Source organism: Pungitius pungitius, chromosome 1 (assembly GCF_949316345.1).
Source record: "Pungitius pungitius chromosome 1, fPunPun2.1, whole genome shotgun sequence".
NCBI lineage: Eukaryota > Metazoa > Chordata > Actinopteri > Perciformes > Gasterosteidae > Pungitius > Pungitius pungitius.
Genome location: NC_084900.1, coordinates 31,291,840 through 31,308,196, shown reverse-complemented (window position 1 = coordinate 31,308,196; position 16,357 = coordinate 31,291,840). Strand labels below are relative to the sequence as shown.

Sequence of the window (16,357 nt, the reverse complement as noted above, 5' to 3'; positions counted from 1 at the left end):
CCTCGGTTACACATGACACGTTTCGAAATAATAATGAAGTAAAACATTAACTTTTAGTAACCTATGTCTTGGTCATTAATGCAAATACAAGATTAGTTATTCATTCGTCACAGTTTTCAATATAACCTGTAAGTGTAGAATTTCCCAAATTGAATCACTGCGTAATGGTTGGCCGTCGGTGCGTAATTGCGAGCCTTCTTGTGCGGTAAAAACATTTAATTAGGATGTTTTCGAATTTCTCATCCCCGTTTTGTTTTTTAGAAGATTGACTGTGCTGATAATAGATTTCAGCATGTGACAAGCTGTTGCCTCAAGTACATTTGCTTATAAAAGGTCTTAGGGATGGTTTTGTAGAGTAGTAATCGCGGAACGAAGAGCCCCTCCAGCAGAATATCCGACACAAGCTTTTGGGGATTTTTAAAACGTATTTAAAATTAGTTAATATTAAGACCGACACAATTCCTGTCTTATTGTCCCTGACTTCCAGGTTCATCTAAAAACATACAATAACACATGGGATCAGCCAGAAAGTCACTATCGGCCGATTTTCTTGAGATGTGAAATCATTTAATACTTCTAATAAAAAAAGTTAACACATTGTTGTGAAAGCTTTATGTGCTAGTTGGTAGAGAAATGCTCTCTGGAGATTGCTCTAAATGTTACAGCAACACGCATCCTTATCTCGTAAGCTATTGTTGCCACCCCAAACGCTTCACGCGAGGTGCATTTACCGAGACCTCAGTAAAACAAAAAAAAGCCTCTTTAGTGTTGCTTGAAACAGTTCGCAGCTCATACAGAGTTTAACTGCCCGACTTACATCCAATTAAACGTATCTAGGCCATGAGGGGACAGTAATATGATTACACAGGCTTCCCACATTTTGCCCCGACTTGATCTTACTGCAGCAGCGTACCGGTGAACTGGGCCCATTGTGCGCGTGTTGTGTTTGGAGTTAGTGTTGGATCACATGGCGCAGGATTTATCGACGCAGAGCCAAACCACTGCGATACCATTTTTTGAAAGGAGAGTCCTCCTTAGCATGTCCCACCTGAGAGAAGCAGTGCAAGTATGCTACACGTATAGCTTGAGTTCTACACAGTTGTAAAATCAGTGCTGCAATATCAAAACGCAGAGTGACAACTGGTTCCGACACCTTCTCCACACAATTAACATATGGTGAAACTTTTTGTTGGACAGATTTTTTTGCACGTTAGGGCGAGAACAGCCAGTGTTTAAGCCATCGGAAAGCGGATGTTGCCGACCTGATGGACGTGTAGTGTCCACTAAGACTTGAACGCAGTCAGGAATGATTCCTGCACGCTTAACTGAGTCTCGGGCGCTGTGTTGTAAAATGTGTCTTTCCCATTTTCAGTCGTGTGATTATCAGCCGTAACTTTTCAATTGTATTTGTGCATCACTTATTCATACCCTCACATTATTTATCCATACAATGGAATGGTCGTGACATTATTCGACTAAATTGTTTCAGACCGTCTGCGACACAAAGAACAGTTTGTATTCATTTGAAGGTGACGTGTTTTGTTCTTCAATTGATATAATTATCAGATTAGTGTTGAAATGCAGGTACATTCTAAATGTTGTATTTGACAACCATTGCTGTGGATCAATTAGTATTGAGGCTTTTCCGTTTGTAGAAAATTCAACAGGATTCCAACGAAGCGTTTTGTCTTGTTCAGTTTTTTAATAATTCGATGGAAAATATTTTATACTTTTCGAATAGACGTGTGTCCGCACAGGCCAACTACTAATGTTATGAAGAATATTTACATGGCTGCGGTGGTTCATCTACCAAAAATGACACTAACTAGCTAATTACAAGGCACAAATGCACTTGTATATATTTGTTTTTTTTGTGTCACATTCAAACTATTTCATTTTGTTTTCAGTGAATTAATCGTTAACCCTTACAATAATGTCCAAACACCGAATTTTAAGCGACCGGTTTCTATTTGGCTTCATCTCTCAGATGGACATACACACCTAGTTGGAATAAATGTATTATGGTTGTCTGTGTGACAATTCTGCCCGACGGTGTCTTTTTAAGTTGCAAAATATCTAGTTGCTGAAATCCAGATTCCTCTCATTCTCAAGTTTTATGGTTTTCTATAGAACAAAGGGATTTAGCGTTACTACAGCCATTCGGAGTTTTATGGTGGACGTAGAGAGGATTTTAGTGGTCAAATTCAAGTGCTGTGTCTGGACAGCTGTCTGCTTTCTTTGTACTTGGATGCAGGATGCATCATGTGAGACCACCTTTTGTCTATAAGGGTAGTAAACAAGTTAATGCCAATGCCACCGACACATTTTTCAAAGAATACGCCTGCAATGGAATCTTATTTCCAATGTTGAGGTCTGAGGATTTTGCTTGTTTTCACACTTGCTGTCGGATACGTTCCATTATTTTATTAAGGTATTGTATTAGAGCGATACTGTTATTGGACTATTGGATGATAATTCTAAATTAAATTGCATCATTTAGAAAGAAGCTTCTGATCATAAACAATGGGCCATCATATTAATTTTCCCCTGTGATAGTATCAGTTAGTCAATAAAGATTCAAAGACGCCCCTCGACAATATAATTAAAAGTTTACAATGATACAGGAAAGAACACGCAGGCGCATCTTTTCAAATCACTTGTTTATTACATTACATTTGATTTTTTTATTTTTAAGTCTGGAGGTCGTTCTGTTTAACAGCCACCGACAGATAAATGTCGAAAACAAAATGGTCACAGCAGCTTTGCACTTGTTTAATTCGAGAGGGAAAACGTCGGGTACATTCATGGCGTTTAGTGGCTTAAAGCAGCCGCCGCCGCTGCTCTGAAACGTGGAGACAAAAGCTGCAACACAACACATTCAGCGTGGTCGATATCTATTTGAATACTTTCACTGTAACAGTTTTTACACACGTGGGCTCGGTCTTCCTCTTATTGTTTTGGTCAATAACCACACCAAAGTCAAGGTTGCTGAATCCATCAGGTCACATTTAACCGGTGGAGGAGATGCGATGTCCGAGGGCTCTTTACTGGTGTCCCAGTAGCTGGAGTCTCGAATTAAGCAGTTGTCCTCCGATTGCTTTGATCCAACGTGAAAGGGGAAAATTAGAGTCGATTCATTTAGTTGCATCTATCCTGCATGGCCCAACTGTTGGTTGAGCTTAATTTCGCAACAGTATGACATAGTGGTGCACCTTTTTTTCTTTAGTGAAAACAAGTGACGGATTTAAATGTTGCACAGTAATAGCGAATCATCTGCGTTGTTGTTCTTCAATAGTCCGCGTTTAGCAGACTCGTCTTGCAACTTATAAGAATAAAAATAGATACAAATTATTTTTAAAAGTCGCATGCCAAGATCTCCTGCATATTCGCAGACAACAGTGTAAAATGTCCTGGGAGTCTCAGAGATTTGTGGAATAAGTCACGTTGAAGTAAGACGTTGATTAGACTCGCTTCTTAACAGCTGCACACAGCTGTGTGCTACGTTGACAGCGTCCACTGAACGATCCTACGTTCTTAATCCAGGTTTTGTACTGTACAATGCCATTAACAATAATGCCATTCTATGATTAAAATATCAAATGAACAGCAGTAGCCTATAACCGTGTCTGATTTGTATGGTAATTGTCATTTGATTGCAATAATTCGAATGAATAAGAGTAATAATGTAATAATTTGCAAAAAAACAATACGAATATTGCCTGTTAAATTCAATAACGCTAACATATGTCTGTGAAAGTACTCTGCAGTCTGTGCTGTGCTGGTCACACAAGCTGTAGTTGTGCAGCTAGCCTACCAGCAGCCCATTACCACAAACACACACAGCACATATCTCTCTAAATGTCACAAGGCAGCAAGCAGAAATCTGTTCCTGGTTTTCTTAGTGCGCCTGTGGCGTTGTGATTCGTTTGAACCTTCTCGATCTTACCTAAAGCCAACCACTCCTACACATCCAACTACTCCAAATTGATATATGACAATATCTACTTTCGATCACGTGTCTGCGGGGCGACTTAGACGGATTGCGCGTCATCTCGCCTTCCCAAATTCCACCCTTCTGCTGCAGCACGTATCCAAAACATCTATCTATAGTTCGGAGTACGAGAGAGAGAAAGATGTTTAACTCGGTGAATCTGGGCAACTTCTGCTCCCAGACGCGCAAAGACCGGACATCCGAGTTTGGGGACAGGACAGGCTGCGCGTCCAACATTTATCTCCCCAGCTGCACCTACTACGTCCCCGAGTTTTCTGCCGTCTCCTCGTTTCTTCCACAGGCCCCGTCCCGGCAAATCAGCTACCCTTATTCCACAAATCTGTCTCAAGTGCAGCCGGTACGGGAAGTTTCATACGGCTTGGACCCTACCAGTAAATGGCACCACAGAAGCAATTATGCATCGTGCTACTCCGGAGAAGATCTGGTGCATAGGGACTGTCTTCCGCCATCCACCATGACAGAAATGCTTATGAAGAACGAGAGCGTGTACAGCCACCACCACCATCACCATCACAGCCATCCGGGCTCCAATCACCCCGCCACAGGTTTTTACTCCGGGGTGGGGAAAAACAGCGTCCTTCCGCAAGGTTTCGACCGCTTTTTCGAGACCGCATACTGCAGCAGCACGGACAATCAGTCAGACAGTTGTTTACAAAAGGGCGAGGGAGGAAAGCTGGAAAGCGACGCTCAGCAGCAGCAGCAGCAGCAGCCCGTAGCCTCCTTAGCCGGAGCTCCGGAGCAGGAAAAAGACCCAGAAGATGAGGAGGAACATACAAATTCTGGCTCGTGCACTTCTTCTTCCACAACCACCAAGGACGGCACCGCCAACAAGAGCAGCCACTCGAGTAGGTTTAAAGCTGTAAAATGGGGGAAGGTTAAGGGGACTAGCCCGGTGTTTTGTCGGTCAGATTTTATGTGGAGTTTTATAAGCATTCAAAGGATTTTATTATAACCCTACAAAGCTCTTTCTTGCAACGAGAAGAATTTTTACGATGGGAAAGCGCTTTGAAAAAAAGGGATGTTATACACAGTCGCCTCTATGGTGAGAGTCTGTGAAATGTTTAAGAGAGAGCTATTGTGACAAATGTTAACTTTGATCGTGAACTTGCGTTGGGCATTTTAAGGGATTTTCTCGTCGGGCTGGGGAGAGTAAAAACCAATTGGGCAGAACATTGCTTTTGGCGTCTTGTGAATTTTCTTTTAGCACCGGGTTTGCACACAAAATACATGCTGCACCGAGTATTACATACTTTACGGTTGAACGCGTTCCTATATATACAGGTAGATGTCTGGAATACATGTATTCCTCCATCCAATAATAGATTAGAACCGTGTCCCACTTTAACAAGTAGTCAGTAAATGAAGCAGCTGCAGATAATCCGAGTGTGTCCATAACCTATATGAGGAGAATGCATAGGTCTGCAATTTATGCTCTTTACTCTGTAGCTACTAAAAAAAAAAGGTTGAGTCTAACTCCACTTCCATTTAGGCTCGGCTCTCTGTTAGTAGTTTGAATGCAAGCTGGCATTACTGATAACATGAATGTTCAATATTAAATAAAGTAATGCTTGTATGTATGTTATTGCAGCACACACTGGTGTTTAGCCTCATGTACATTGCATTAGCCCGGCCATTCTGCAGGTACAAGCTAACTGAGGCTACCCCTATTCCCCAGAAAACCATTAAAAAAAAAAAGTATTTCCGTCATCACCTGTTTGATAAGAGGTTATAGGGCCACAGAGGTCTGCATAGGCAGCTGCAAACATGAGCGATGCATTGCAACTCACTGCCAAAAGATTGTGTAAATTGTTTAGCTCCGGAGGAATGTAACGCGTATAATGCGGGTGGGTACTTTTGTTGTTGTATATTTATAACATATAAACACGTACTTAGAGCATGTAAGTTGATAGGATTTCCTGCCAGTGATTCGGATATTTAACGTGCTTTATGGATGGTCTAACTGATAGCCTCGACCACTTTGCTCGATGAATCTTGACGGAAATGTTAACGTTACTAATTTCAACTGAAACTTAAAGCTCCAGTCCTATGGGTTCATCAGCACTGCTCATTTGTCTCGTTCGTGTAAATTATTGTCAATACTGGTGACGTTGTTTCTATTTCCCGTGAAGCGGAATGCATTAAAATATAATGTATTTTTTTAAATTTTTCTCCAGCCACTCCCCGCACGCGGAAGAAGAGGTGTCCATATTCCAAGTTTCAGATTCGGGAGCTGGAGCGGGAGTTCTTCTTCAACGTTTACATCAACAAAGAGAAAAGGCTTCAGCTTTCGCGAATGTTAAACCTCACCGACCGCCAAGTTAAAATTTGGTTTCAGAATAGAAGAATGAAAGAGAAGAAGCTGAGCAGAGATCGCCTGCAGTACTTCTCTGGGAACCCCCTGTTGTGAGCAGGAGAAGGCAGCGTCACCATCTCGGTCAGGGACATTGAGGCCTACTCTAATCTCCTTGAGTTGTAATCATGGGCATAACCGTTTTAAGGAGCCCAAGCGGACAGTGGGAATAATGGGCCTGCATGGGATAATGTCGCGATTTTCGTATTGCCAAAGGGCGGCAGTGAATTTCTAGCTGCTCCCCAGTGAGGCCCACACGGTTAAAAAAAAAATCATTTATACCTATGCTGTCCTTGAATAGGTCTCTCTATTTATCAAGGTTCTCCATTGTGTTCATTCTATCGTTCATATAGACCTATTTGTTGTTGAAATAAAAACAAACAATTCAAATCTTATTTGTGCAACCAACGGTTAGCTCTTTCCTCCTGTTCTCTGGTCCATGTACATAGAATATCATGAATTATTTCTCGATCAGAGCAGAGACAAAGTAAGGCGAATCTCGTGGCTACATTTTTTTCCTTTGAGAACTGTGACGTCCAATCTATTAAAGTATAACCCCCTGAGTAGCCTATGCAATGTGCATTCGTGACTGTAAATATATGTTGAATTTGCTATATCCCGTCCCTGCTGCTATCTTTCAGTACACTGTCCATACGACTTAAACAGCTTTAACGCCAACTAAATTATTTGCTTAAAACATTGGTGCTTTGGATCCCAGAGATTGTTGGCCTGTGTATTGTTAATATTACATATGAAATAAACACAAACGTATAGGAAAAACTCAACTACTTTGTGCTTTTTCTGCCTCCCTGATCCCAGTTACAATTATTGATACGCATAAATTATTGACAGCTGTTATTGTTATTCTGGAAGGTCGTGAGTCAGAGAGTTTTTTTTTAAAATAGCAACTGCTTATAAATGGGTGTGTAACCTAGAAATGTCCAGTTCATTCTGATACACTCGTGGTGAAGATATTTGTTTTTTGGATATTTGGCAATTTTCAGGTTATCACATTCTAAATGATCAGGTTTATATTTTAGTAAGCATGTAAAACGAACATAGAACCCATATCTTAGACATGTAAAGAAAGAGAGTGGAATGGTCTTTTAGTGCCCACTAAATGGAATCGCACTCTTGTAGTCTAGACACTGCCATAAAGACAGAGGCACTAAATGGCTATTTTTTTCTCTTAATTGCACCGTCTGTTCGGGGGGGGGGGGGGGGGGGGGGATGGCGTGCACTACCGCAGTAAATAGTAAACAAGCAAGGCTCGATGTCCGAAAGGGTCGAAACCAAGTTGTCGTGATTTCGACATGAACTCGGTTTGTCTATCTGTAACTCGACCCCAACCCCCCTGTGCACCCAACTGCATGTCCACATCGCTTCTATAATCGCAATATCCTTTTGGATAAGCCCAGCAAACCAGTCTTTTTCCCAGAGATTTTGGTAGAGGTTTTATTAAGCTAATTTATATATTTTTTAATCTTTTCAACGATCGATCTCGTGAAAGAGTGGAATCATAATGTTCGGCATGCTCAGATTCAGGCAAGCATTTTAATAAATATTTTATTTGTCTGAGCAACCCCCCAAAACTTGCCTACTCCAATCAGTTATCAATACATTATTTTGATTGATGGACCACTTGAGCAATGACAAATAATATGGTAAAATCGCTCTTATTTCAAAACTTGTGTTTAATGTGTGTGTGTGTGTGTGTGTGTGTGTTCGGCATAAGCCTGTACGTGTATTTCGAATGTGTATCACCAAACATATGTGCATGATGATTGCACGTGTGCATTAACTACAGTTTATAATTAAATGTAGTCTTTGAACTTCAATCATGTCAAGGCCTTCACCTTTAACCCGCTGCAATAAAGTGGAATCAAGGAGTCACTTTAGCCCGGAAATGTGTGTAGCGGCAGAATGGGCCAATGAGTGTGAGTGGGAACAGAAAGTGGAATGTGTAAAGAGACCAACTTTGACCCTTCGCATTAAACTACAACAGGTAACTTTGCCAGCTTTAGCATGGCCAGTAAATACACTTTATTGTCCTTGTTAAATGTATACGTGTTCACGCATGATACGTGTTAAACCATGTTGGTACACACTGTTGACTTATAATTGTATTTCCTAAAGTTTGACATTAAGATGTTACGTGGGGCGGTCGCAGTGCATGTAATAAAAGTGATTCTGTATGTGTAAACCAGACATTTTGTGTGTGGCTGTGGTGAGTTGAGTCGGTCCAGCTTTTTATTCCCGACTTTAGAAGTGACTCCTGCTCATATTTTACAGAGCGGTTTATAGTTCTTTATTTAGACCTGAGGGTTTCATTTAAAGTCAGTGTCGGTTTGCTCTCTTTTGGGATAAGCATTACGTTCTCATCCGGATTATATATATATATATATATATATTTATTATTATTATTATATTTTAAGAGAAAAAGGCAACGAAACACTAGTTCCAAAAGTCCTGGGAGTCATTTTGTCTTTTCAGCTAATAGAGTTCAGGCTCCAATCTGCATATGTCAGTGTAAAATGTGGCAGAACAAAGGTGACGCATACTGGTGGAGATCAAGGCTATAGCTGCGCCTCTCTCTGTCTCTCTCTCTCTCTCTCTCTCTCGCCACACCCACCAACCTTGGCCCTGGGAGGGTGACGTGAATAATTTGTAGGTTTCCAGCACACAACGTCACTAACGGAGATAGCTGCGCTGCAGAGGCTTGTGCAAATGTTGTCTGTTAACCACACGAGGGCCAAGAGCCTCCCGGCCTCCGCGCTACTTTGTTTCCTCCAAGGGCATCTTGACGATGTTTGCTGAGATGGACGCCTGACCATCAGAGTAGTAGTAGTGGTAGATAGGCGACGTCCTCTTCGTGAGTCCGCTGTGCTCACTGTGGTCCACTGTGCAGGAATGCAGGTCTTTCGGTGTGTTTGGCTTGGTTTAGTTGTTGTGGTGAAGGAAAATGGCGGTGTGTCTGAGGCAAGGCACACTGGTGCTACAACAACGCAGAAGGGAACATTGATTAATTCAGCTCCATAAAATCGGAGGAATTGTTTTCAAGAATGTAAATGTTCGATTTGATGCTGTAAAATATCAATATCATTTGATGATACATATTTTAAATAAAACCTGGCTATAAACATCATGGGGACGTATATATGGATGAGTGTGTGAGTGCATTACTGTATATTGAAAGCTACCGTTGACCTTCAAATACCGGAAATTGTAAAGCAACATAGGCAATAATGGAGAAACGAGAAAGAAATATCTTGCAAATATGTTGAAAATGTGTAGCTAGAAAAACAATGTAAACACAGTTTATTTAGAAAATATAATCTGAGGTCAATACTATTTTGTAGCAATATATATATATATATGTATATCTATATATAATTTATAAGGATACCATATATGTAACAGTAAAAGTTATTGTGTTTTAATTATGATGTACATGGAGTATTCCTGTTTCTCTGCACATATTAATCACGGGGTTATAGGCTATTGAATGGTGTTATATTACAGTGTATCACTCATATCTCAGCACATTTCCTGTTCTATATAGGGCCATAAAACAGTTCGTCGCTGTAAAACGAAATTCCTTCTACTGCTGCAACCAAATAACTACACACGCTTTAGTTTACAATTTTGCCTTAGAACGCTGCTAATGCTAATAATCGCTGCGAAGTTCGTTGTGACAGTCATTTAAAGAAAGTTTTCAGTTACGGCGTCTGGTGCGAAGTGCTTGTCATCATCAATAATTGAATAGTTCTAAACCCCTGTATAGATCGCGGTTAGCACTCCGGTTTTTAATTAAGAACTTACATTATTCTGGCACCGCACATTTGCCGCTGCGCACGGAGTGGACAGCAGCATAAAAACATATAGGACACAAAGCACAATCTCCTCACGTCCGACTGGAAAGATGTTTCAAAGTGGTTGCCAGGTGCAAATGAGGTGTGTCGCCGCAGTGGCTCTTGATGAGTCTAATAAGGTTACTGGGCCCGTCTGTCCCGCAGCATTCAACACCCGTATTCGTAACATAATAACGGCCCAAAGGTGTGAAATCAATGGGACGACTATTTAGTGGCGAAAGTGCTGGCTGCGGTTTAGACAAGTGTAAAGACCCTGGTAAAATACAGTTGGAGTCAACTTCGTGTGCGTCTCCGTGGGTTTGTGTGCGTATGAGTGTGAGTGCGTGGGTGTTTTGTAATTGTGTGTAGGCCAGCTCAGGGTAGCTTAAAGCTTGCCAAGCAGCATATGTAGTGTGTCGGAGAAGATTATTGAAGTTGAATGCTAACACAGCGCAGAGAAATGTAGCCGTTACACGTTTTTTTTCAGAAGTGAGCGCATTACTTGAATCTATTAAAATGACACGCCGACCTTTGCAGAAAGAAAATCACGTAATATGATGCGATATCATTTTGGGAAAACATGGTTGTGTGTTCATGAGTGACACAAACAACACATAGCAGCAGAGTGCTCAATTTGTTATTTGCCGTTTTGTTCTTAAACGGTATGCTACGCAAATTTAGTAACGACACTCGTTGCACTCTTTGCACGTGGCTTCTGCACGTGACTGTTAAAGGGAATGACTTATTTTCGTGCTCTTCTAGCCTGCAGGCTAGTCTAAATGTGTCATGAAGTACTTTTTGTGTATTTGCGCTGTTTGTGAAGTTTGTGAAGTGGGTATTAAGACGACTAAGAAAGTTGGAGGGTGGTGAGACTCGAATGCTGCATTCGTTAAAGTCCTCTTGGCTGATAAACTACATTAACAAGTAAAATGTTGAGGAACCACATATAAGTGTGCACGGTTTAAAGTGTATATTTTGAGTCAAAGGTTGTCCACGCTATCCGTCCATCGTCGAGTAATATAAAAAAGCACAAGAAATGAAGATGCTAGACTGTCATTTGTAGCTATAACTGGTCTATTTCTTTTATAAATGTTCGGAATGTAGCAGGACCCGACACTGTGTACTGGTTATTATGAAAATGTTTCTCACTCACATTCAGGGCATCGCGTGCAAATAAATGTATTGTCTCGTCTTGAAACATCACTGTAGGCGTGCAAAGCCAGACAAATGTTTTAAACACGTTTGTAACGCATGCCTGTCTTTACCTTGTCTTTGAAACTTCAAATACTGAACTGAAAACACAGAAAGAGGGTCACAATTCGCAAGCAAACCCGCAGAGCATAATTTCCACGAGCAATCTTTCAACTGGTTCAACTCTTGCCTGCCTCCACATCTCTTCAAACCGGGAGTCTTGTTTGTTAGAGGTCTGTTCACAATGCTGATGGGACTTGGTTTTATTGCAGCTCTCAAACCATATTGGTAAAAGTTTTAGGCCTGTAGCATTTTTGCTTTTTTTTTTTTATCACCGCTGAACATTGCGTGGCCTTGAATTATAGTTTTACAAGCTTCACGTGTTTTAATAGAAAAAAAAGTGTGTGCAAGGATCAGCACCTCGTGAAAGTTTGGGAGCAACGTGTTGGCAGTATTTGGATCCATTGCGGGTTTGTTAAGAAACGACGTCTGAAGGCTGAGCTTACTGCAGGCCTGACACAAAACAACACGACACACAGGATTAAGGAAAATAACAACAAGCATCCACAAAAAATATGGGCTTCGTTTTAATTTGCTAAAATTCACACAATATTCACACACAAAAAAAGAAACAGATTATCATTGTACCATGTGTGCAAACAAGATTTTGAACAGTTCGTCTCTTGTTATAAAGAAAGTGCCTCTGCATAAATAACGTCATTTTAATGAAAGAGCCACACACCAGTTCTTCTGACCCACAGGCTTAGAACTAAATATGAACAAAGACTAGAACATCTAATACACTGTTCATTTCAGGTATCGATGGCACCACCGTGGTTACGAAATTAAAGAAACAGCACCCATGATGTAATTCTGCATTCTGCAATTTAATACATCTCCATAGCGAACCAATTCCATGGTCAAGTTAATATTTATATTCGTCATTTCCAGAAGAGAACGGCCAAACGCGACTGTATGAGTTAAATAGGCTCACTGCGCTGATGATGCAGAGTTTTGATGTAATTCAGAGTGGTTAAGTCAATCGTAGAAAAATATAAATGGATTATTAACCGAGGTTAAAAAAAAGGTTTTCGTAATAATGTTGAAATGTGTTTCTGTGAATCGGCTTTTCTGTAGCAGGTCACCGCATAAGCGAATATTTAAACCTTTATGCAATTGACGATTTTAAGTTTTTTTTTTTTAAAGATATTTGAATCAATCTTCAGATTTCCCTTTCTATAACACACCTGCGAACATCTTACGTTCCCTAAATCAACGGTACAACAGATCAAATCAACGAAATGAACACACGCAAAAGCAACCCTTCGGATGCTTGTCCTCCACAGCGCGGGACTAAAGGGAATTTACACGTTGCCCTAATTCATTTCCTCTCAAATATCTAAAGTTCAGGGCTGAAACTAAATTGGAATTGTTTAGAAAGCCACCTACTAGCTGCCGCAGAAACACTGCTGCAGCCGCCTCCCTTTGTTCCCCCCGCTGCGGCCCTGCTGTCCTAACCAGCATTTCAGCGCTAGGTGGCGCTCTTGCTCCACCAAAAAGCCTCCAGGTCCCCCAACTTGACCGTGCTGACGTCACGTCAGTCTGGAGCATCAAGTCCACTTTCACGCTGCTATTGGTCTGAAAATCACGTGACATGTCTCCCCGCATCCATAATTATGTTACTGATATTTTTTCACCCCCTCCAAAAGATGTCAGCATCCTACTGTCGTTATTCTCTTGGATAAATCCCGCATAGTTCAGAGCAGTGCAACTCACCAGTCGATTACTGTGTTGCCAAATGCAACAAAAAAAAATTTCATGTCCGAATAATTTAGCGCCCGGTAAATTCCTGATGGATTCTTTAACGGCAGGATCATCTTCCTTCAGGGCTGACGGTTATTCCAACAATCCCGGGATGTACATCCACACGACTGCAGAGTACGGATATTCAATGGTGAGAAACATTGGGAAGGTAGGACCAGCTTCCCTCTCGAAAGGAGACGATGTGGCTCCGGGCGGTGTCCCGCTCAGCGGCTTCCAGGATGGCCCCTACCTGTCGGCCCCATGGACACAGGGCTCCAAACCCAGTGGGGACGAACAACCTGTTGCCCAGTGTTTACAACCCTGCTCGTTTCCAGCGGGCAACGTCAAAGAGGAGGCGTTTTGTTGCCTCTATCGGGATGATGGCAGCAATAAGGGGAAGCAGACAACAGAGTCGGCCACTTACATCCGGCTCGGGGACAATAGCTGCCGGCCTGAGCGCAGCGCCTCGTCCAGCGGCTGTTTCCAGGTGTACAACGGAGAGAGGCCGCAGCAGGACGACCAGCAGTTCCCCTCCGGCTTCTCTCTGACCCACTTGGAGACTTCTGTTGAATTAGCATCGAAATCGACAATGAGTTGCAATAAATTGGAGCTTTCAAACACAGATGAGAGTCAGAAGAGAACGGAAGAGAAGGCCAAGAGTGACAGCTGTTCAGATAACTCGGACGGGCAATTAAAAGGTAGACGACTACTTTACCCCCTCCCCCTCTTCCCTGACACACACATAAACAACCCCCCCCCCCCTCCCTCCATCCCTCCCTCAACCACCCTCTCCACACACACACACACACACCAACGAGTTCACATGAATGCAAAGTACAGAAATACACAGGAAACGTGCGGACTTCCACACCGTGTACCGTGTGTGCACAATGTCTTGTGCCACGACCCAATTATGCAGACCTGAGTTGGATCGCAGTCACTAGCCTGTCAGACTATTTACCAGCCTCACTTAGTCTGGCACCTTCCCATTAATACGAGAATGGGAGATGGGCAGTTATCATTGAAATAAACTCTCTCTCTCTCTCTCTCTCTCTCACACACACACACACACACACACACACACACACACACACACACACACACACACACACTCACGCACATACACGTGCACCCACGCATAGACAAATTACTTCAATATCTCTCCCCATCAAAGGGTCCATTTGCATTGCATGTGACGTAAACAAAAGGCTGGTATATATTTAGAAATCCAGAGTTTTTCTTCAAAACAATTTGTACTAAAATCCTTGGGCAAAATTTCCTACTATTATATATTTTTTTCACAAACACACACTTTCCCATCAATGTAACGATAATTCAAGATTTCGTTTTTTTTAAATAACATATTGTTTAAGTGCACGTGTCAGATCTAAATCAGAATCCGGAGCCATGTTGGCACATATGTTACACATTTTGACTGGGTGCATTGGTGCAATGTGAGAATAAAATATAAGAATAATGTTCGTATAAGCCTGTATGCTGACAGTGGCATGTTGGTAAGAATTAATCGAATTAGTTTTTTGACATTGACAAAGGCAAAAATATGTATGATTTGTAAATTTACATTTTGTAACGAATTTTTAAAATGTTCTAAATACACACACATCGTTTGAAACTTATTTAAAATGTTGATAGAATGATTCCCCTTAATGCTGGGTTACACATCTGATACCATTGTGCATCACGTTGTGGTTTGTCTGTAGCTCTTTAAAAAATGTTTCAGTTTTCTGCGTTATTTATGTATTTAGCTTCCTAAATGACGACCAACAAGCTCATTTCATTTTATTTTATTTTAATTAGAGTATATAGCCAGTGTGTGTGTGTGTGTTCCACACACTTCTAATCCCACATTACTGAATTAAGCCCGGACTGTTCGCATTAGGGTAATTATCACTGTAACCTGCATGGTGTATGTGTGTGTATGTGTGTGTGTGTGTGTGTGTATGTGTTGGCATGCGCATAAAAGAGGCGTTATTCCCTAGAGTCTGTAACCTAATCAAGAAATTACCCGAATGCGCAGAAGCCTCATTTTCCCTGCTGACATGCGGCATTTTTTGTACATATGTTTTTTTTTTTTTTTTTTTTTAATTCGATGCGATGCTACAGAGACTTCCATCTGGATGGATCTCCAAATACATAATCATGTTTTATGAGAGTCTGAGGTCCAACTCAGACAACAGAAGTGCTTACACATTGGATCTGATTACAGCCCCACGGCACACAAAAGACATTTGCAAGCAGCATACATCGTGGTCAAAAGTGTTCAACTTCGTTCATTTGTCACGGAGATCCCACACCGGTTAAATCGTTTTTTTTTCTCTCTGCTCGATGCACACGATGCAGGATATGGGCGTGTTTATAGCATCGAGTCTACCGATAAGGATTAAGACGCCGCTTATGTTCTCTGCACAAAATGGATCCTGATCCTGCCACCGTTGCTCACTGGTGTCTTTTTGTTTGTTTGTTTGTTTGTTTGTTGCTCCAGTAGATGATTTATCCGAGGAAAAGACTACGGGAAGCTGGTTGAAAGCCAAAAGCGGAAGGAAAAAGCGCTGTCCCTACACAAAGCACCAGACGTTGGAGCTAGAGAAGGAGTTCTTGTTCAACATGTATCTGTCTCGGGAGCGCCGCCTGGAGATCAGTCGGAGTATCAACCTGACCGACAGACAGGTCAAGATCTGGTTCCAAAACAGACGCATGAAGCTCAAGAAGCTCAACAGGGAGAGCCGAGGAAGGGAGCACAGTGCAGTGTATAACTATTCTTGAAGACGTTTCTCACACACGCACTCAAACACACGCACATACATACACGCACCCACCAACACACACACACACACACACACATAGACATACAGACAGAGAAGCACGTGTCATCTCATAATGCGTTGAATTATCGTTTATAAAAAATGCTCTGCAAGCCACACGCACACACACACACACACACACTCACATACACGCGCGTCGTGTCTTCCTACCGGCAGACTTTAGTTCCAGACCAACACTTGGTGGAGGAGCATTGGGACATCGATACGCTATTACCTTGAACTGACAAACGATCATCTTACGTGAAGGAAACGAAAGGAGGACGATGTTTCTCCACTATTGCAGCTTTTTTTCGTTGCTGTGGCACAT

At 41.8% G+C, this 16,357-nt stretch overlaps 2 protein-coding genes across 2 annotated transcripts; both read left to right on the top strand.

Moving 5' to 3' along the window:
• Positions 1–3,991: 3,991 nt before the first annotated feature.
• On the top strand, positions 3,992–7,035 carry hoxc11a (homeobox C11a). The gene is given in 3 exon segments (XM_037479311.2): positions 3,992–4,119; positions 4,121–4,857; positions 6,187–7,035. Coding segments are annotated over 3 exon segments (1,098 nt in total). The 3' UTR covers positions 6,420–7,035.
• A 6,149-nt stretch (positions 7,036–13,184) lies between these two features.
• On the top strand, positions 13,185–16,073 carry hoxc10a (homeobox C10a). Its single transcript, XM_037479312.2, has 2 exons — positions 13,185–13,905; positions 15,714–16,073. The coding sequence occupies exons 1-2, from the start codon at positions 13,203–13,205 to the stop codon at positions 15,989–15,991; spliced, it is 981 nt and encodes a 326-aa protein (XP_037335209.2). The 5' UTR covers positions 13,185–13,202; the 3' UTR covers positions 15,992–16,073.
• The last annotated feature ends 284 nt before the right edge of the window (positions 16,074–16,357 follow it).